Here is a 23,281-nt window from a genome sequence, read left to right on the forward strand (position 1 = left end):
GAACACCTGGGAAATGGGATCTCGCCCAGTGTTCAAAGCCGATAGAAGGCAGGTAACTTGCGCATCCCTCGTCCATGGATCGAATCTCATCAAAATACTCATAGTATTCCGAAGGGACGAAAGTCCTGGCTGCCTTCGAGACCATGTAGCTTAGATATCTTTTCTTGAAAATTGTCTGCACATTCCGCTGGAGATGTACGACGCAGGCACAGTGGTAAGACTTGGGGTAAACCTACATTGTGAATAACTTACATCAGCTAATATCCCTCGAAGACGGATATAGAATATGGTAGAGCTGATATCATATCTATATTAGTCGTTAACATTTTGACTAGATAGTAAACAGATCTATTAGCGGAGTAATGAAATCTAAATACTATCTCAACAGGTCTACTTAGACTTAAATCGTAGTTGTTAAATGCATTATAATACATAGAATTTACCGATCTAACACCCCCATATATAAGCTACCAATATCTACATTGGTCGTTAACATTAGTAAAGGATTGTAAACATACCAGTTACCGGAGTAATAAATTCATTGAGGAAGCAACGCATTTACCTTCTGCAGGGCTGCATAAATGGAGTTATGTCTGTCGGAGATGAAGACCAAATCTTCGTTATCAGGTATCACCTCCACCAGCTTTTGGAAAAACCAAGTCCAGGCCCTATCGTTCTCTCCGTCAACGATTCCAAACCCCAGTGGGTACAGCTGGTGGTTACCATCTTGAAAACTAGCTGTAAGCAAACAACCTCCATATTTCCCTTTCAGATGTGCCCCATCTACAACTATAACCTTTCGCATGTATGGAATCCCGTTCAGACTTGCTCCAAGAGCAAAGAAGAGATATTTAAATCATTGCCCGAAACCAACTTCGTTGTCTGTTTCCAAAGACACAATACTGCCAGGGTTTGAGATAACCATACTTTGAAGGAAATTTGGAAGTTCTCTGTAAGACGTTCCAGCAGCCCCCAAACTTCCTTCCCTTGCTATCTCTCTTGATCTCCAAGTCTTCCAGTAAGAAATTGGGAGGTCATGTTCATCCCGCATCATATCCCGCAATTCGTTAGGTCTTGGTCCAACCAGACCTCCGGCATATCTGTTCTTCACCATATCACCAATGACCGCTGTTGTGGCTTGTCTGTGGTACTGGCCACGATCGTCAACCGTGCAGTTATGTGTCAACGCCGCCTTCCTTATCTGGAACCATTCGATGCCCTGCATCTTTACGGCATAAACCCGCCATGGACAGCTTTGTCCCACACATTCCAACACCATCAGATTCGGTGTTGATCGTCGGTTGTGGTAGTGGAATTTCTTCGCAATGGCGTACAGTGACATGTGTAGCTTGAAAGCATTCTGGTTTTCGAACACTATTCCCACGTACAGCAGATCTGGTTTGTTCACACCATTACCTAAGAATAAAGGATAATTTAGAAAGTAGCACTATAATGCTAATGTTAGACTTTGACTAATGAAATTGGTGGTACACGTCCCACTCACATATGTAGTCTCCGTCGTGGTCAGGGAGATCATCATCTGAAACCAGAACCGGCTTATTCGGCACGCCGCTACCCTCCCCGGCGTATGCGATTGTCAATCCGAGGAATGGACTACCGGCAGCATCATTCGGCATCATAGATTTCCCCTTATCGTCAGTTGGAGGGATGTTGATCTGGCCACCGCTCGTTGAACCTGAAGATAGAGCCGAGCTTCCAATTACTGTAATAACAAAGTTAGCCGTTAAATCATAATGTACCTCATACAACACTATAGTTAGAGGGTAATGGCAATGTCATAAAATGGATTAAAATAGTCCGTACCTCCACCCATTGTAGTCCTTAGGGAGAGGTTGGCTACTGCGCGAGTTACATGCGTTTGTGGTTGAGCTGAGATGGGGTCACCGTTTAAGATTCCGATGTCCAAACTTTCTATTCCCTCTTCATGATGCAACTGGTTGAACTCTCCACTGGAGGATCCGGATGAGCTGTCATCGTTTTCGATGGGTGGTTGACGAGAAGACTCCCGCTGTGTGTAGGCATTATGAAACTCCATGATGTACCGCTGCTCTTCCTCATTAAAGATCTCATGGAATACACTCTCAGCAATCAGCACCGTTGGTCCCTCCAAGAGGCCTTCCCAAAAATTGTAAACATCGTAAGTCCACCACATGTTTTATCATCATACTTTGCATGTTCAACGGTATTAAATGAATTATCGCTGTAACCAAGAGGATTACCAGGGATTTCCCGAGTTGGACGACTAAACCCAGGCGGCGGTCCGCTAACATCACCAGTGAGGCGTCGATCACGATGGTAGCGCTCCACGTTTTCGTTTCCCACAGTAACACAAATGGCCAGAGTCTCCACCTCTACTCGGAGAGCCATGAAGAGTTGGACATCGCCATTGTTGATGATGTCGAAAGGAGGAGTCTTCCACACTGGAGTTACACAGATGCTTGGAGGGGTCTGGTAGGTCATTGCCATCATGTCGTTTGGATCGAGACTGTACCGGGCTCTCATCATTCCATCAAGCGACTCGAAGGTTTCTCCCTCTGACATCAGGAGTCTGTACCCTCTTCCGGGTGTCTCCACTTCAAAATCCCAGTCACCATCTGCAGTTTTGTTCCACACACCTCTTACGTACTTCACCATCAAACTCATTTCACCTGGAATATGTAAACGGTAAATGTGTTTTAGTGTTGTATAACTCGAATCCAACAAATTTATCTCAACATAAATGAGCTATAAATGCAGTCGTTCATTAATTACTGTACGAGGTTCGTTTCTATCTGCATTTAAGTCTCATATAAGCAATGAATGTAAGAATAAATGTACCTTGTTTCTTGCACTCGAACTGAACTTGCTGATATTGTTAGATCGCACAAACAAATTTCTTTCTTTTTGTCTCTGTTTGCAGGTCTAACTATGGCGTTTTCTCTGACTGGACTGCTAAGATTATCTATACATACGAGAATACAGCGATATGGCGCAAGGGTCAATGTAATCTAGCACGTATCTCAGCATTTAATGCGATATTCAGGCGGGAAAGAAATGAGTGGTTCATGGTGAACCGCGTCGACATACTAGAGATTTTTTCTCTGTTGCTGCGCAGGCTAAGCCTCCCTATAACTATCATTACACCCCTACTAATACTTTCCGTAATATTAACAGGGATTTACAGGAAAGAGTTTAAGGGTTTCGGTGGTAATTTCCTCTGCTTCTTCCCCTGCTATTCTGCAGATACGGTGGGACCATGGTTATCTTCGCAAATACGGTGGTTTTCAGCAATATTGGACTTAATCACTCATTAAAGAATGAAATCTATATTCCTTTTGTAAAGAGAAGCTCCATCATCATATTATCCTTCTTCCTTTTTTGAGAAAGTTCTTGAGACTCCATGATGGTCACATTTGCAGTTACATAGTGAAATTGATTATTTTGAGACAGTAGAACTGAAAAAGAGAATGATTAAAAATTAAACAAAATAATTTGTATTAAAAATTGATTTTTATTTTATATTATTTATATTTCCTGTAAATAACAGTAATAACCCAGTAACTTTAATAGTTAATACAAACTATTTGATTATATAACATAGTTAAAAAACATGTTATATTGTATAATTTTTTTTATAACCACTATTGACTTTTTTGTAGTAGCCAAAATATTAAGACTCTCAGCATTTAAGTATAGTTTTGTAAAAATATGAATACTAGAATTTATTATATTACAAACATTAGCCAATTTCATAATATAATATACTAAATACAAAAATTTCATTTAGTATTCTTTTTTTTTTGTGCAACCAGTTACTTCGATTAATCAAACGAAACGAAAGATGCGTGAACCGCATACAAAGAGTTATTCCCGAAGGAAGCAGCAAATACATAAAATAAACTTATGATAAACTTGATAGAAGTGAAAACAAATCTTCTGGTGAGGAGTGGAATCCTCGAGAATACCACGAAGTTCGAAGTCACAAAAGCCTTAGATGATGGCTCAACCAAATGGAAGGAGTCGGATTTTACCGAGATTATCCTTAATTCTTCAGAGATAGCTTGAGAAAGATCATCTGCCACTAAAATGGAAATGACGAGTTCAAGGCGTTCAAAGCCTTGGGATAAAGACACCATATGCGAAAACACCTTGGATTTACTCAAATGATCCTGAATTTGGCAAATAAACTTTGTGAAAGATTTATGGACAGGTACGGATACCACAAGCAAAGCTGCTTTGGATTTACACAAAATACCTTCCTGCCGTTCAAGCAAGACGACATGGATGCCATTAAAGGCCAAAAACGTGGGAATGCCGGAGAAAACAGCCTTCAGAACATAACTAACTATATCGGGATTCCACAAGATCAAAATCCTTCTCTCAACAAGCAGTCCATTTCTTACCAAAGAAAAAGAAGCAGAGAGTGAGCAAAGGGGAACCTGGAAGACCGGCTCAGTAAAGTAGTACAATGCTCTGGAAGATGCAGACATGGAAGCAGGACCGCCCGACTTCGTTGCTAGAGAAACTTTTGATAGCTTGTAAGCAGTTTGTCCTCGAAACTGTCTAAGATTGATCAAAAGGAGATATAGCGAAGAAGATGACAAATCTAGCGAATGGAGGCAAGGTGGAAAGCTGGCAATAGAGGAGAGAGGTGAGATGGCGTGTCGGAGAGAGGGTGTGGCGGTGAAACGCAGATGCAGAGATGGTGGGACTGAGCTGGTGGTGACGTGACGGCAAGAGCGAGCATAAATCGAAAGTACATAAACAAGTGAGAGTAACGACGGAGAGAATAATAATTTGCCGGCGCTTGACTCACAGCCAAGGCCGGAGCAAGGCTCGACCCAAACCCAGTTGAAGAGAGGAGGAAACGACAACAAGAAGATTGGACGGAGAAGAAGATGTTAGATCGGTGAAACTGAGTCGAGCGGCTGCCTGGGGAAATGTGCCTGGGAGAGAAAGAGTTAGGGCGAACTCTACCTATTTGAATTATTTACCTATCTTCAAATTACATTTAGTATTCATTATCATGATTTGGAGCAAATTATACCAATCAAGAACATCAATATCCCAATTCTTATATATGATAAGTAAATATAATATTTTTGTACAACCAGTAGTACATGCGTATATAAGCATGTAGACTAAAATTTTGGTAAGATTAATCATGCTTGAAAAATTATAATTACTTTACATTTTTATTGCTATTCTACTATTGTTGTCCTCAAAATCTGTCAGTAGTAACAAATAAAAAGTTATATTAATATATGACAAAAAATTGGTCTTTGACTAAATATTTTAAAAATCGTCGCGATCTATATACCAATTTGAATCCATCAGAAACCAAGTAACTAACTTTCAATGTACTTAACATCGGTCCAACTACATTCATTTTTTTAACAAAAATTCAAGCTTGCACATGCGTGCGGACCAGTATCCTAGTAAAAACTTATATGATATACCATTACAAATAACAAAAATAATTAAAATACTGTTCCTTTGTTACTTTTTTTCAAGTACTGTTCCTTTGTTACTTTTTACTTTTCTTTACTAGTATTATATATATATATATATATATATATATATGAATAGAAAAAAATCACGTTTTTCTCATAGTGTCTTTCGTTGATTTTGGTTTTTCGGTTGAGTATGATCAGTTGTTGTATCGTATCTTTAGTTTTAGTTATGTTTATAATGTTTGATTTTCTTTGTTTAAGTATGCATTTAGATCAATATTACCACGGGAAGAAAAAAAAAATCAGAGGCACCAAATGGAGCGTTGTACTTGTGCTTGTTACGAAAGTCCTCTTTAAAGGATACTAGATTCTATCCTATGCGTCATAAATTTTGTTTTTTTTTAATTTAATTTGATATTATAATTTACATATTTTATATATGATTTTTTAGTAAATAACACAAATTTATTTTTGTGTTTAAATAAAATTTATTTTTTTAAACTTATTTTTTCTAATAAATTTGACAACGATTATAAAAACATAATTTTAACACGTCCATTCGATTGATCTGAAAAAGACTATGAATATAAAAACATAATTTTACCCTATTTTTTCATATTATATATAATATATTTTTTAAATTTTAAATATTTAAATTTTAAAAATAATTTATTATTAAAAGTATTCGTTTATTATCAGTATCAGAATATTATTTAAATTTGAATTTTTTTTTAAAAAAGTTAATATCTTATTTACTATTTTGTAAAAATAATAACAACTGATTTTGTAATTTTGATAATTAATCCTAACTATATCTAAGAAAATCTAAACTAACTGAATTAAAATTTAAAAAAATTAAAATTAATTTCAAAGATAAATTTTAAATATATTGTTTTATTAATTTTTGGAAATAAATAAAACAAAAAATAAAATTAAAATTTTTTTTGACAACAGAAATAATAGATATCCACTAGTAGAATAGTAGAAGACTAAAAAAAATCAGTTTGACAACAGAAATAATAGATATCCACTAGTAGAATAGTAGAAAACTAAAAAAAATCAGTTTGAACACAAAACATACTTCAGTTTTAATAGAGAAACCATTTAATTTTTTTTTTCATGGACAAACCAATTAGAAAATTGGTCAAAGAAAATTAGTCAAAGAAAATTGGACAAATCAATATTGGTAATATACGTCATCTTTAAGCTCCGTTAATAGTTTAAATGGAATTGGTGAAATTAATGATCCTAATTTCGATCTCTATACTGTTTTTTTTTTCTGTTGAAGAAAATGTTTAAGTGGTTAAACAAAAATATTGAACATTGGTGCAAATTTAAAAATTTGAATCTAGAAGGTTTTAAAAAATAAAACAAAATTACAATGTATTTACAAAATAAAAAGGAAAGTTAAACTCAATCTCGAAAAAAATTAACATAAAGAATGATTTAGATGTACTATGATATCGATTAACAGAAAGAATGATTTAGATGTATTATAAGGTCGGTTGGAGAGGGGTCCGATTGATAACTCCGTTTAAATAAGACGGTTAGAGAATTTTGAGCGGTTGTAGCTGAGACAATTAGAAAAGAGGTGATTAAAGAAAGCGGTTGGAAAAGATGAGTTTATAACAGAAAATTGTTGAAAATCATGCTTGATTGGTAGCATTACAGCGGTTGAATAGTATAAGTGTATAAAACTTTTTGTTCAATTTTTTTAGATAATTATTTATAAAATGATACAATAATACATAGTATAAACTTTATCATATGAAATTTGAGTAAACAAAAATTATAATTATTATTTTACTACTTTTAAGAAGTTAAACGTAATAATTTTTTTCAATATCAGTGATGATAAATATTTTTAATAGCTTTAAAATGCATAAATATTGTCTTATAAATATTCTTTCTAATACTTTATAATTCATAATCTATAAGATGATTATAAAAAGATATGCACAACCAATGTAGGATTTGGACTGATTTAAATATACAAATACATCTTTTTTTTTATTTTATTTTTGTTTTGTCGAATGAATTGAATCGAATGATATAACTTTACTAGTTTATTTATTAGAAATTAATATCAAACTAAAAAATTTTAGTATTAAAAAAATTCTGATTACAACTGTTCGTTTGCTCTAAACGTCATTTTTTGAATAGTTTGTAATCGTCCTAAAATTAATTTCCAATCGTCAAAAAAATATGTTTCAACAGTCCATTTCAAATGCTGATTACAACTGAGGTTTTAAACGCTTTCTCCAACTAACGTTGCCGATTGGTAGCATTTTTTCAACTCTCCCTCCCAACCGTGCAGTTGAATGCCACCAATCAAACCCACAATTTGTCAAACCAAAAACAATATCACGTAATTTAATGACGTGGCATCATCTTGTCTAGTCACCATTTTCTTCTTTGGTCTCTTCAGCTTCGGTCTAATCTCTGCACCTTTTTTTTTTTGTCGTCATTCGTTTTATACCGAAACCCCAAAAGGGGTAAAGCGTTGGTACAAACAAGGCCTAATATCAGCCCAAATACAAAGATAGTTTTAGACACGTACATAGACAGATGTAAAAACCATAAACACCAATGACACGTGTCAAGATGAAGATCATATCGTCATGCACCACCGCTTTAGTTTCTGGTGCGCTGGAACTCGCTGCCGACGACACTTCAACCTCCAGCTTCCGGCTTCACGATGATGCTTGTGAACCGCCGCTAGAGCTTCTTCTACAATAAAGATCTTGGGTGGTCAAAAATCTTCTCACCTCCATTAAAAAGACATTCGATCATCTTTGACTCATGACTATATATTACCCTCCACCTTGAAAAAGGTTTTTCGTGAGGGAACCAAGGGAGATTTAACATCCCAACCATGAGAGGACGATGCCAAATGTTGGAGTAGGAGCTTTCACCACCATCACCTTACCACCTCTTAAAAGAAAGCGGCCAGATTTGTAGAAGAAGCACAAAGTCCGAAATCGAAAAAACCAATTGCTTATAAGCAAAAGGAGATTCGAAAACGGAAAAGAAAAATCCGGTCATAGCCGGAAAACTGAAATCCGTAGAACGGAAAGATTATTACATATAGATCTGGTTATACCAGAATTTATTTTTCCGATCGAACGGACGAAAAAGCAAAAAAGGAAAATCGCCTTCTCTCAGTGAAAGGTATGAGAGAGAGAACACAGATAGGTTTTTCCGAATTCATTTAATCTCTGCACCTATATAATCAACCAATTCGCTTTACTCCAACTAGAAGGACACAAAAAAAAACTGAGAATTACGTTTTCAAATAGACAATTTACCTCTTTGATTTGTCTCAAAACATTAAATCAATCTCCGGCAAATCAAATGTCGCCGGGAAAATGAGTAATCCGGTCATTTTTTCCTCTTTTACCGTTCTTAGTAACGATGTTTCCGACAATTGCCGTCATGTTTTCCGTGAAAATCGTCGGCGTTAAGAATCTCCGTTTTTCTTACTGATTTTTTCAGAGGATCGTATAGTTTTTCTACTTGGTAGTTTCTACTTTCTAATAGCTGAGAGGTTTTTTAGTAGATTTTGTTTCTTCTTCTCTTCTTCTTGTGAGGTTTTGAAGCTGTGGAGTTTCCGATTTTGAATTTTCCTGGAAAGAGATCTAAAATCTGGGGAAGTTTATGAGTGAACTTTTGAATATATTTGTTGTTTGAACGGAGAATTTACTTGGTCCTTACTCCGCCGAGAGAGAAATCAGATTAGATCTATAATCAATGCCTTTTCCGATGAAGATCCAGCCGATTAACAACGATTTTCCGGCGAGTAGAGACTCAGCTCGTGTGGAATCACGAAAACCAGTGCTCAAATCTCGCCTCAAGCATCTCTTAGATCGGCCGTTCACGAATGTTCTGAGAAGCTCAAACTCGGATAAATCACTCATCACTTCCGCCTCCGAAGACGGCGTCGGAACAGAGTTCGAGCCTAGCTCCGTCGCTTTATCGAAGATGGTTCAAAACTACATGGAGGAAACCAACGAGAAACAAGGTAGAAACGGACGCAATCGCTGCAATTGTTTCAACCGTCGACGAATAGCTCCGACGACGAATTCGATTGGTTTGGTTTCTCCGTCGATTCTCTTAACGACGCTTATGACCATTTCAAGGTATTTAAACTCAGCTTCTCTTTTTCTTCCTCAAACCCAAACTTAGGTTTATATCTCTTAGCGAATTCATCATCGTCCATGGTTTTTGAACAGAGCTTGATTCCATGCGCGAGCGTCGCTGAGAGGAATCTGTTAGCTGATGTTGCCAAGATTGTTGAGAAGAACAAATCAATCAAAAGGAAAGTCGATCTGAGGAAGATCGTCGTCGATGGACTCTCATCTCTCCGATACGATTCCTCAATTTGTAAATCGAAATGGAATAAAACTCGGTCTATACCGTCAGGTACGATTTTCATTAAACCGGTTCTCTTCTTCTTCGATTCTCATGATTTTTTGTCTGATTTTTTTTTTAATTTCGGAAATTTTCAGGTGAGTATGAGTACATGTGATTGTGAACGGTGAGAGGTTTCTAATCGACGTGGATTTTCGATCGGAGTTTGAGATCGCACGGCAGACGAATGCTTACAAGTCGTTGCTTTAATCTTTACCGTTCATCTTCTTCGGAAAGTCTGACCGGATTCGTCAGATCATTTCAATGGTCTCAGAGGCGGCGAAGCAGAGTTTGAAGAAGAAGGGGATGCATTTTCCGCCATGGAGGAAAGCTGATTACATGCGAGCTAAATGGCTGTCTTCGTACACCTGAAACTCCGCCCAGGAGCCGCCGGTTTCTTCCGCCGCTGTGGTTGAACCGGAGCTAGATAAGTCGGAGATTGAGCTGAGTTTTGAGGAGAAATTTTTGTTGTCGGTGTAATCTTCTTCCTCTCCTCCTCCGTTGGTTACTGGAAATGATAATGTGGCAAAGCTGTTGGAGAGAGAAGCGAAGGTTGTCACGGGATTAGCTTCACTGTTCAAAGAAAATCCCTAAAAAAATTTTTGGATTTCTAATTTTCCTAATTTTCTAGTTAAAAATTTGAGAAAATCTGCAAAAATAAAGAAAACAAAAAAAAAAATGAGAGTAAAAAGCATATAAAAATATAACAATAGTATATCTTTCTCTTTTTGGGACATCTTACTTTCTGTTAAAAATGATTTTTTCACCACGATATTTACCTATCTTTAATGTGATGATGTGTAGGTTTTTATACCTTTTAATTATGTTAGTTTATGTTTGTTTTCCCATAATAGATGACACTTCCTCATTTCATTTTTTTTATCGACTACCAACTATTACATTGTTGGCTGGGCTGAAGGCAGTTTTCTGAACTGTCCTCAATCGATTCGGTATGATCGATGTGGGTGAATATTTGTCATCTTGCTCAGGCTCCTTTTGCAAGACTGTCTGCCCGGACATTTTCACTTCTCGGGATGTGGGAGATGGTGAAATCTGAGAAGCTCTCACGAAGGATACGTAAATTTTCTAGCTCAGACGTAAAAAGCAGCCAATCAGATGGGGATTCTGTCATATTCACTAGATCGGAACAGTCGGTCAGAAAAAACACCGCTCTTATGTGCCGTTCTCTCAAGACTTCCATAGCCCACAAGAGACAATCCATCTCCGCATGGAGGGCGGAGAGGCTTCTGCGGCATCCTTGTTGACCAGGCTCCACCCGAGTCTACTAACAGGGTCGTGATCAATCCAAGAGGCATCGATCCAACATGTTGGAACTCGGTGGTTCGCGGGGGTAGGTATCTGGGGGGCGGGGGGGCTGGGGTCCCACCGGGTATATCCTCGGCTTCCTCTGGTTGGTTCGCGATTCTCCAGCTCTCTGCTTCTACTTTTGCGTAGATCAAAATGTCTTGTGGGGAAATTGATTTCCTGTTGGAAATTTTGTCGTTTTTTGCTTTTCAAATGAGCCATAGGATCCAAGGATATACGTCTTTTTGAAGATCCGTCATACCTATCTCTTTTGTTTGCCAAAAGAGAAAGCTCATATTTTGATAAATAGATGTACTCAGGAAAAGGCCCGAAAAGGACGGGAAGTCCGATAACGCCCAGACTTGAAATGCCGGGGGACATAAAAACAAAAGGTGATTTATAGATTCTTCGGGATCACCGCAACGGGGACAGCTTGTGTCGGATCCAAGATGTTGGTATGTTAATTTCTGGCAGGTAGCCACACATTCTGATAATGCTTGCCACATGAAGTGCTTCATTTTGCAGGGTAAGCGGGTTTTCCAAACCTGACTTTGCAATACCGTAATGCTTGGTTCCGCAACTATTGTGGGTTTCCATTGTAATTTTGTCCTCCTAATTAGATCATAGCCCGTCTTAACCGAATAGAGTCCTGATCTGGAATGGTTCCATGCATATCCATCCAGGATACGGATATGACTAGGTCTCAGTCTTAGGATCAGAGAGACATCCTCGGGTTGGAAAAAATTCCTCAGAAGGGGAACATCCCACTCCTTTATATCTTGTCGGATAAAATAGTAAACCAGTAATCCCGGATCCTGATAGCCGATCTGCGGGGTGGCTCTCGCCGGCCGAGCTCTAATATCTGGGATCCGTGGTTGCTCCAGACTCTTGTGTTTAGACCCGACTCTATCGTCTTCCGCAATCCAACATTAGATATGGTTTCGCAGCTAAAATGCTCCGCCACCCGTAGAACGGGGAGTAGACTCTACAATCTTCCAATGGGTCGGATTGTCTATAGTATCGTCCTCGTAAAACCCTAGCCAGCAAAGACGAGGGGTATTGAATGAGGCGCCATAGCTGTTTAGCTAGAAGGGCTAAATTGAAATCTTGTAGATCTCGGAAACTTAGGCCTCCCATATCTTGGGGAATACATATCTTGTCCCAGGCTATCCAGTGAATCCCTTTGTTATTTTGTTTCGAGCTCAACCAGAAATTAGCAATGGCACTCCATAACTCATCAGTCACTCCTTAGGGAATTAGGAAGCATGACATGACGCAACTATGGACAGTCTGGGCGACCGATTTAATCTGAATTTCTTTTCCACCTTTGGAAAGAAGTCTCGCAGACTAGGAATTCAATCGGTTACTTAGTCGATCATGGACGTAGGAGAAGACTTTATTTTTTGATCCACAGATTTGTTCTGAGAGCCCCAGATACATACCCCTAGTACCCTCTGTCAATATTCTGATAGCGTCCTTGATAACTTGCTTCAATGTCGTATCAACACGGTTCACGAACATGACAGATGATTTGCCTAAATTCAGTTGTTGTCCCGAGGCTGAGCCATATGTGTTGATGATCTTAAAGATCTCGGTTCCTTGTTGGATATCAGCTTGACAAAAGAACAAGCTATCATCCGCAAAAAGTAGATGGGAGACTGGTGGGCTTGCTTGGGCTATTTTTAGCCCCAAAATTCGGTTTTCCCTTTCTGCTCCATTTAGGAGTGAGATCAGGACCTCGGTACAAAGGATAAACAAGAACGGAGAGAGAGGATCTCCTTGTCTTAATCCTCGTGTCGAGGATATATGCCTTTTTGGTTCTCCGTTTATCAACACTTGGTAGGATACCGAGGAGACACAGAACATCAGAAGCTTAACCCATCTCTCAGAGAAGCCCAATTTAATCATTACAGCTTTAATGAAGCACCATTCCACTCTATCGTATGCTTTGCTCATATCGATCTTGATGGCCATAAAGTTTTTTCTACGAACCGAGTTAGTGCAAAGTGCATGAAAATTTTCTTGTGCCAACAGAATGTTACCATTGATCAGCCTCCTAGCCATGAAGACCGATTGGGTCTCTGAGATTAGACTAGGTAGTGTCTTTTTAAGTCGTTTACATATGAGCTTTAAGATTATCTTATAGCTCACGTTACACAGACTAATCGGACAGAACTCTGTCATAGCTCTAGGCTTCTCTTTCTTGGGGATTAGACATATGTTGGTCTGATTTAGTCTGGGATCAAAAGATCCTGAGTTGAAGAAATCCTTTACTAATTTCACAATGTCATGGCGGAAATCCTGCCATAATCTTTGGTAGAACTTGCTTGTCTTTCCATCAGGTCTCGGGGCTTTGTCGAAAAGAGCTTCTTTAATTTCTACTTCTATGGGGTCTTGGATGAGACGCTGGTTAAAAGACTGTGATACTTTCTCGGTGATAAACCAGAGTGCATTATGTGGGTCTGGGGGTTGTGACGAGGTGAAGAAATCTTGGAAATAGTGGGAGGCTACTCGTTCAATACCTTGTGCATTTTCCACCCAGTTCCCATTTCTGTCCCTCAGGGCGACGATTCGGTTCCGGCTTCTCCTTTGTTTCGTGATCGCGTTAAAGAATTCTGTATTTCTATCCCCAGCTTTCTGCCATTGTTCGCGACTCTTTTGTTTCCAGAATGTTTCTTCCTCCCGTAGAGCAGTACAAAGGTTTCTTCTAATTTCTTCTACTTCTTCTAATGTAGAATTTTTGTCGTCTTGGGCCGCATTCAGTTTTGGTTTTTGAGTTCCTCTATTATCTTCTCAGAATTAGAAGATTGGGACTTTCTCCACTTAGAGATACTCTTCCGACAATTGGCTACTTTGCGATGGAAATCCTGACATAGAATTCCATCCAAAGAGCTCCAGTCGGAGATTACCGCCTCTTTGAACCCTGGTTTTCCCAACCATCTTTTATCAAATCTAAAAGACTTCTTCCTTCTTCGATTATCCACTTGGATTCTGGCCATCACGGGATGATGATCTGAACCCCATAATTTAAGGTATTCCACCGAGGTGTGGGGGAAGATTGATTGCCATTCTTCATTCCCCACCGCTCTGTCAAGGCGACACTTGACCTTTCCGTTACGTCTTTTCCCGACACATGAGAAAGAATTTCCTTTAAATGGAAATTCGAGCATCCCACAATTATCTAACATATTTCGGAAATGAATAAACGAGTATTCCGGTCTCCGACTTCCCCCCCCCTTTTCTCATGGTTTCCGTAGATTTCATTGAAATCCCCAATCATAAATCATGCTTGTTCTCTGGAAAGACTCATTTGGGTGAGACGTTCCCATACATATTCTCGGTTTTTGATGACCAGATCTCTGTAAACGAATGTCAAAAAGATTTTATGTCCGTCTAGAATGGTTTCTACATCAATAACGTGTTCATCCGAATAGGAGATAGTAACTGAAGGTTCATCCATATAAAAAAGGGCTAGACCGCCGCTACGACATCTCGGTTCAACGGTATAAACATGGTCATAGCCAAAGTATATTTGCATATCTTGAATAAAAAGCCGATTGTTTTTAGTTTCTGATAAAAATAAAAAACGAGGAGAAAAACAATGGTGCAATTCTTCTAGGTGATCCTTCGTCAGATCGGCTCCCGCCCCCTGACAATTCCAGCCTATCACATTCATGGATGGCGTTTAACCAATTTTTGGGCTTCCTCCCCACCGGTTGCAGAGTTTTGTTTTTGCTTCTGGGCCTTGGAGCCCTTCTCTCCCTTGGGCTTATCTTCTTGATTTGCAGTTGGGCCTGGACCTGCTTTTGGGCCTTTTCCTTTCCCCTTAGTCTTTGGAGAGACACGGCCCATAGGAAAGTTCTTCTTCTTCAGGGATAAGCCGCGAGCCGCCGGCGATCCCAGAGTCGGTTTCTCTCTTCCGGTCACCCTGGTGCTCTGTCCGCTACCGCCGCCGGTTTCATCCCGAACTCGGTCTTTTCGGGGCTTCTGTACCAGGAAGCAACCTGGAAATTCGGCGGATTCGCCTCTGTTATCGCGAGCTCATCGATTATCTCCTGGTCTTCTCCTTTTTGGTCGTTCTCAGGGCTGTCTGCATCTTTTAGGAGTTCGTCCAGTTCCCCTTCATCAAAGAGATCATCATCATTCATCCATTCATCTTCCTCATCAAAGCCTTCAATTGTTTCATGGTTGATGAGCAAAGCTGGATCCTCCATAAGCTCATCATCCATGGGCTCGTTCTTCAAGGCATTATGATTGGTCCTTAAGTCTCCGCCTGTGTCCATAACCACTTCCATCAGAAACTCGAGCTGTTCGTCGCCGTGCTTTGATGTGGTAAGAATCATAGCTTCTATATCTTTTTCAAGAGTCTGTTCATACCAATTTTCGTTGATACATGGTTCCAATGGGGGTAGAGTCATCGCATTGCTAAGCTTAGGCTGGCCTACAAAAGAGTTTGATTCAATTGGGATTGCAGGTTCAAAAGTGAGAGCTTTTTTCGCTGAGTTGCCTGCTTCTGAAGATTCACCGGTTTCAACAATCTTCCCTATCCCCAGATTTGTTGCCTTGCTGGTAAGGGAGAGGTGGAATGGTCGACTACGCGTGTGCCCCGGAGAAGAAAATCCCTGTTTAGCTTTGGCTGGAGGATCAGAGATAGTTCTCTGAGAGTCAGAAGACTTAGCCGGCATTTTTGGGAATCTCGCCAATGGAGGTTTAGCGGAGGAATGGTCTTTTCCAAGTATCTCTTTCTGCTTGTTCTTTCCCATATGTTTCTTGCTTGTTGCAAAAGATTCTTCATATCGTCTCTTTCGATATCCAGGTTCATTATCTCTTGAGACTTCTCTGATATTGGGATGAATTTCATCTATGGGTTCATGTCTTCTTTCGTACCGTCTTGATTCAGAACGGTAACCAGAGTTTGTTTCAATTCTGTTCCATACGCTATGAGGTCTTCTGTTAAAAGGGCGCCTTTCCTTGGGTATTTGGTTCCCTTTCTTATCCTTCAGTGGGTTAGAGCTTCCCTCTTTGGCCTTTGTCGAGATTTTGCGGGTTTCTTTCTGCAAAGGGAGGGTGTTTCTGTCACGAAGGGGTAGAGATATCTGGCCTGCTTGTCTTCTCATTTGCATAACATCTTTGTCGCGTATCAAGTCTTCTCTCGATGCTTGAGCTAAGTTCCTCTCAGCCTCTCTTTCCCTCATCTTCTCTCGTCTTTGATCTTCAGTGAGCAGGGGGCAAGTTCTCTCGTCGTGAGAGATGTGTCTGCAGGTGAGACACCAACGATCGAGCTTCTCATACTTCATCTCTACCCGAATCACTGCGCCGGATTGTAGCCTTGCCCTTGCTGTGAATCTCAAAGGTTTATCTGCATTCAAGGAGATTTGGATCCTTGCAGCTCGCACATCAACAACTCTTACATCAGCCAGACGATTTCCAATGACACGGAAGTTTTCTTCCATCCAGAAGTGTGTAGGAATCCCCGAGATTCTAACCCAGAAAGTCATGTTATTGGGGAAAGACTCCCCAACATGAGGGATCCAACGTTCCAAGGAGAAAGACCAGCGGTTAAAGTGACATGGGCGCTTGCTGAACACACGCTGAAGGTCGGCTTCCGAATCGAAGTCAAACTAGAACCGGGAGTTTCCAAGATCTATCCCGTGCACTCTGCCTTCAACGTCCCAGATGTTCTGTCGAGGCATAAAGGTGATAAGAGCCTCTATGCTACGGATATCTTGGTTAAACATGCGTCCAACCAGACTTAAGTTGAAGTGAGCGATGAGTTGAGAGTTGTCCACATGGGGTAAGTCGATGATCTCTTCTTCATCTTCGTCGTGGTTCTTGTTAGCAAGATTCTTGTTGTTCTCCATAGTTGTTAGATCTAGGATGTTGAGAAGGAGGTTCTGGTTTGAGTTTGTAGCAGATGAGTTAAGACTTAGCACAATGCTAGAAACAGAGATTTAACTTATAGAGTAACAAAAGCATCCCACGAGGGAGAGGTCTTCGGTATGCTCGTGAGCTTGAGGTAGGATTAATTGAAATCAGCTTTTCGTCTTGAGCCAACGGATTTGATTTTTGCAGGTACAGAGGATTACTTGAGAATACACGCAAGGAAAGAGCTGTTTTTAGCTATCTTTCTAAGTCTTAGCTAAGGCCAGCTCATGGAAAAGTTACTTGTTTCAGGTTATTTTAACTTCCAAGACCTTAGAGAAAGAGACTTTTGACGAGAATTGGGGCCCGAGGCATAGTAGAGGCTGGCGTAGGTCCGGCGGATTGGAAGAGAGCATAGCTATTTGGGAAAGAGAAAGTAGATGTTGAATGTCAAAAGCAAAATTCAAACATTTTGGAAAAGTCTCGGGAAGAGGGCCTGAGAGCGGTTTTGGTACACTTACCCCCTCATTTCATTTTGTAAGTAAAAAATGAAGTTAAATTAAAAGCTTCTTCTCTTCATCGCTTTACAAACAAATCTTACTTTATCAATTATAGTTTACAAAGGAGATTGTGAATATATATCGGCTATACGTCACCAAGTATAATTAGATATCATGAACCGGTAACTGGAGATATGTTTACAGAACGTTTTGCCGATTGCCACTTTGATAAAAATGAATTCCCAGCGTTGGGGTAGGATCAAGAGAAACGCCAAAGGATATCACATGGTGTACACAAATCTTGGCTTATCTTGATCCCCCTACCCATCAACGCGAGGTTGAAGTTCAGAAAATTATGCATTTGCAAAGTTTGGCAAACCAGTTACCTGATGCGTTCACAGATACGAGAAGGGTGACGAAATCATATATCCCCGCTGCTAATGCTCCATCAAAAATAAATGTTCCGGAACAAGTTATTGATGGGAATAAAGCAAATGAACCGCATATTCAGTTAAAGCCGCGGGAGGCCGATGGGCTCGAAAGATAAAAATCCTCGAAAGAAAAAGAAATTGGGAGACAAGGTTCCAGAAGAACCGAATAAAGAAAAATGTCTTGAAGACATTGGTGAGAAGGTTATAGAAGAACCATATAAAGATATATGTCCTGAAGACATACATGAAGATGTTCCAGAAGAACCAGTTAAAGAAGTTCGTCTAGAAAACGAACATGATACTGAAAAGTATGAAATTTCCATTAACTTCGCCCAAAGTGGGACATTATGGGCTAGAAGTGAAATAAATGATACATATGGAATGTTCTCCTTTTTGGTATCCAAGGAAATTGATAATGAATATGATGATCCAGACCCAAGGTCCATGTCAGGATGCCAGAAAATGCCTGACTGAAAGAAATGGCAGATGGCCATGAGAAATGAATTAATCTTCCTGAATAAAAGAAATGTCTTTGGACCTATAGTCATTACACCAGAAGATGTAATGCCAGTCGGGTGCAAATGGGTCTTTGTGAGAAAAAGAAATGAGAAAAACGAGATCACAGGATATAAAGCCCGACTTATGGCACAAAGTTTTTCTCAAAGACCGGTAATTGATTATGAAGATACATATTTTCCGGTCATAGATGCAATCATATTCAGGTACTTAATGAGCCTAACGGCATCTTAAAATCTAGAAATGTACCTTATGAATGTTGTGACTGCATATCTATATGGATCACTTGATAATGATATATATATGAAAATCCCAGAGGGAGTCAAGATCCCAGAAAGATCAAAGATGCCTGAAGCATCTAAAGATATATGTTTGGTCAAATTACAGCGATCACTTTACGGATTAAAACAGTACGGACGCATGTGGTATAATCGCTTGAGTGAATACTTGTTGAGTAAAGGATACATCAACAATGCGATATGCCCTTGCGTGTTTATTAAGAAATCCTCATCAGGATTTGTGATCATTTCTATATATGTCGATGACCGGAACATAATCGGAACTCAAAAGGAGATTGATGATGCAAGAACTCACATGAAAGAAGAGTTCGAAATGAAAGATCTTGGAAAGACAAAATTTTGTCTAAAGCTCCAGATTGAGCATTTCCAAGATGGAATATTTGTGCATCAATCAAATTACACCAAAAAGGTGTTAAAACACTTTAAAATGGATAAAGCAACTCCTTTGAGTACTCCAATGGTCAATAGATCACTTGATATTAACAAGGATCCATTTCGACCTTGTGAAGATAGCGAAAACGTATTAGGTCCTGAAGTACCTTATATGAGCGCTATTGTGGGCTTATGTATCTTGAAAATTATACTCGGCCAGATATAGCTTTTGCTACTAATCTACTTGCAAGATACAGCTCATCTCCTACGCGCAGGCATTGGAATGGGATAAAGCATATCTTTCGTTATCTCCAAGCGATCTCGTGGCGTTCTCAAAAACAGACTTTGGTCGCCACTTCTTCAAATTATGCGAAAAACATTGCTCTCCATGAAGCATGTAGAGAATGCATATGGCTCCGATCTATGACTCAACATATACAAGGTGCAAGTGGAATAGTCATCGATACGGAACTAACAAAAGTGTTCGAAGATAATGCTGCGTGTGTCGCTCAACTCAAGGAATGTTTCATAAAGAACGATCGAACAAAACATATTCCTCCAAGATTTTTCTCTTACACTCAAGAACTCGAGAAGAATCAAGAAGTGGATATCCATTATGTTCGCTCGAGTGACAATGCAGCAGATCTCTTTACTAAGGCGATTCCCACTACATCATTCAGAAGACATGTCCATAGTATTGGAATGCGCCGACTGCAAGATCTATGAAGAAAATTTATATTCATCACTTTGAGAGAGAGATTACGATATTGTACTCTTTTTCCCTTGTCATGGTTTTTATCTCAATGGATTTTTCTATGATAAAGTTTTTAACGAGACAGTACGTAATATGTTATTAGTGATGGATAATCAACATGGAGTGTTAAGGAAATGATTTTCCACCATAATATTTACCTATCCTTAATGTGATGATGTGTAGGTTTCTTTACCTTTTAATTGTGGTAGTTTATGTTTGCTTTCCCATATAAATAGATGACATTTCCTCATTTCATTTTGTAAGTAAAAAATGAAGTTAAATTAAAAGCTTCTTCTCATCATCCCTGTAAAATTTTCGCATTGATATTCAATTATCCCCAATTTCTAACCTAATTGGTTCAGCCCATAATTTGATGCCCTAGAGTTCGTTAAATTTTTAAATTAATTTGGGGCTTTCGATTCTCTTGCTAAAAAATGATTGAATTTTGGTTTTGGACTCTTGACTTCATAATTTTAGTCGTAAATTGAAAATATTAGGGTTAGGGTTGCAGTCAAATTTAGAGATTTTTTTTTTATTATGAGATTCATTGATGGAAGAGGTTTTCAACAAAGTGTTCTTCACTGTTCATAAAACACAAAAATATTTTTAAAAAATAACTAAGCACCCCTTACACCAGCTCATTGATGGAGGTGCTTTAAGTCCATAACACTTGAATAGTTGTGAGACTCGTCTCTTCTCTTCTCTTATTGTTTCTTTTGCTTTTATCACCTGAGTTCTTGCGTTGTGAGTTGTGGTACTGTTAGTGTTATTATCATATTGGACCTCCTGGCTCTTCACACATGCATGGTATAACGATTTGCTTATCTTATATAGTATATATATATATATATATGTGTAGATATACTAATTAAGTACGTTGATGTCTTTTTATGTTCCTACATTAGTCGTTGGGGATTTGGAGATTCCTCTCCTGACTATTCAAATATTTAGCTACTATCTACTCTCTTGTATCATTTTCTCTCCCCAATCAGTTTACTAAACCATTTTCTTAACTTTTTGTGTGGATAAAATACTACATTATTGATAGTTCTAAATATTCTAGACATCATTAAAAATATAATTAGTTTTTAATCGATTTCCCAAGAATATTTGTAAGAGTATTGGTTGAATTTTCAGAAATGTTAACGCTATTCAGAGTTAATACATTTTCTCGCAATAGATTGAAGTTTTGGCGTGCAAGAAACAAAGTTTTGCATTAAACTTTCAATAAACAGATTTCACAAGATGTGTCCCTCATAATTGCAATTTACAGGTCAGTATGCTTACTTACGCGTTAAACACACACATATATATATATATATATATATATATATATATATATATAATTAATTAATTAATCATAACTAAAAGATTTACAATTGTATATAAACCCATATAATAATTATTCTTACAATTATATAACTGGTGCTTTAGAAAAATATATTAGAATTATAGTGTAAGAATTTATACCAACTTAAAATATTAACATAATATTTCTAGAAAATTTTCAAGATAATGTGTAAAGTTATTAAAAAAAAGAGAAAAAAACATGGAGTATATATTTAAAGAAAAGACAGAGAAGGATTCCGTGTTAATGTTTGGGACCAACCTGCAAGATGGCGAGTCTAATGGTAAAGAGACCTATCTACATTGACATGCCTAAAGTCTTACTAACATTATTGACCTCAAATTCAAAAATACATAAATATCCGATATGGATGGTGTGGTTACTTTATGTGGCGCATTGACATCGGCTGAATCTGGTTATTCACATGCCTCTCAGTTTGTTTTAGTTACTATATTAGCCAAATACTTTTAAAAAAAATTATGACATAAATATACTTAGGATCATACAGTGAATATTATGATATTATAAAAATGACATGAATATATATAGGATCATATTGTAGAGATTATGATATCGTAGATATTATTACATGAAAATACATAATAAGGGCAGATGAATTATGATATATAGCTGTTTCTCTATTTTTAGAACACACAAATAAGAAAACTTATCCGCATTAACATGAGACCCCAAATATTTGGTGAAATGTGGTAATATTTTTTGTGTCTACCAATCTACATTTTTTTCTTTACCGTAAAAATAACATAATAAACATTTTGGAACACCATATTAAATTTATATTATCCACAAACTCTTGTATAAATAAATCTGTATTCTGTAATCCATGATGCAAAACTAAAAAACAGTTGATATTACTCAGTAAAAATTCTTCTTTTGAATTCAAGTTACCTCAGAATCTGTCCAAAATAAAACAACAGAAAGATTGAGACACTATTAGCTATATGAAACTACAAATAATGAGAAACTTGAAATCTCAAAAGCATTTACCTTCAACTTTTATTAATAATATAATTTTAATTATTATTATTTTTTTTAATATTAATTTTGTTATATTAAACATATATGAAATAAAGTTTGTACAAATATGTGCATAATGATAAATCTAAAAGATAGATTAGTGTGTTAAGGATCCATATTTAACTCAAACCCATAAATACTCATGACAATATTTTTAAAAGTTGGTCTTTTAGTTTGTCCCACATCGACAAACTTGGATAGTTGAGAAGGGGAAGCAGCACTATAAATAAGAGTCTTCATCTGTGCTTCAATTGAAACGTTCTCGCTTAGGTCGTGGGTCAAAGATCGAATTCTGTGTTCGGTCACTCCAATTGGGCTTGTAAATAGGCCCGATAAGAAATCGGTTTTGGGCAGTTTAAAATTAATTATTCGCTTAAATTGACTGCATGGTACAAAATTGCGGCAGTTGGACTGATCAGCGACTAAGCGGCTGATTAATTGTCAAGGTGGCTGATTGATCGTTTTGTCGATAAACCTGATTAATCGTCGGATTATATTAGCTTCTATGGGTCAAAATCTCTATTTTCTAATGATGACATGCCACGCTTTATGAAGTTCTGCTATGCTCCAGAACAATATTGCGTGTGCAAGCAATGTAATGAGTTGGCTAGATCGGGTTTTGGAAAAAAGAATATTGATATGAAACTTCATCTAGCTAAACCGGAGACTGCTGATCTCATGATCACGAGAGATATCTATGGCAAGGCTCGTCACAACCTTATCAGAAGGCCTCGCCTTTTTCTCTCAGTCTCTCTTGATAACGGGTGATCGGGTGATCCAGAATTCAAAAAGAGTATGATGTATCTCAAAGGGAAGAACATAAGAATCATGCTCGCTCAGCCCGAAACGTCTACAATAGCATCTGAGGGATTCTCGGCAGCATGGCAAGTCCTAGATTTGTTATCTGGAAAAGGACCTTACTATGAAGAATGAAGTAAGAAGAAGACAGTCACCAGCCCTTTCAAGATTATATCTGCTTAAAACCTCATCACT

General features: G+C 38.2%; 1 protein-coding gene and 1 pseudogene across 1 annotated transcript; one reads left to right on the plus strand and one right to left on the minus strand.

Moving 5' to 3' along the window:
- The first annotated feature begins 9,184 nt into the window (after nt 1–9,184).
- On the plus strand, nt 9,185–10,457 carry LOC112082347 (annotated as a pseudogene).
- Nucleotides 10,458–15,091: 4,634 nt separating this feature from the next.
- On the minus strand, nt 15,092–16,666 carry LOC112081947. The gene has a single exon (XM_024149018.1). The coding sequence runs from the start codon at nt 16,664–16,666 to the stop codon at nt 15,092–15,094; it is 1,575 nt and encodes a 524-aa protein (XP_024004786.1).
- Nucleotides 16,667–23,281: the final 6,615 nt, after the last annotated feature.

Source organism: Eutrema salsugineum, unplaced genomic scaffold (assembly GCF_000478725.1).
Source record: "Eutrema salsugineum unplaced genomic scaffold, Eutsalg1_0 scaffold_1, whole genome shotgun sequence".
Taxonomy (NCBI): domain Eukaryota; kingdom Viridiplantae; phylum Streptophyta; class Magnoliopsida; order Brassicales; family Brassicaceae; genus Eutrema; species Eutrema salsugineum.

Coding starts and splice junctions, on each gene's coding strand:
- LOC112081947 (XM_024149018.1), bottom strand. CDS start 16,666: ATGACTTTCTGGGTTAGAATCTCGGGGATTCCTACACACTTCTGGATG.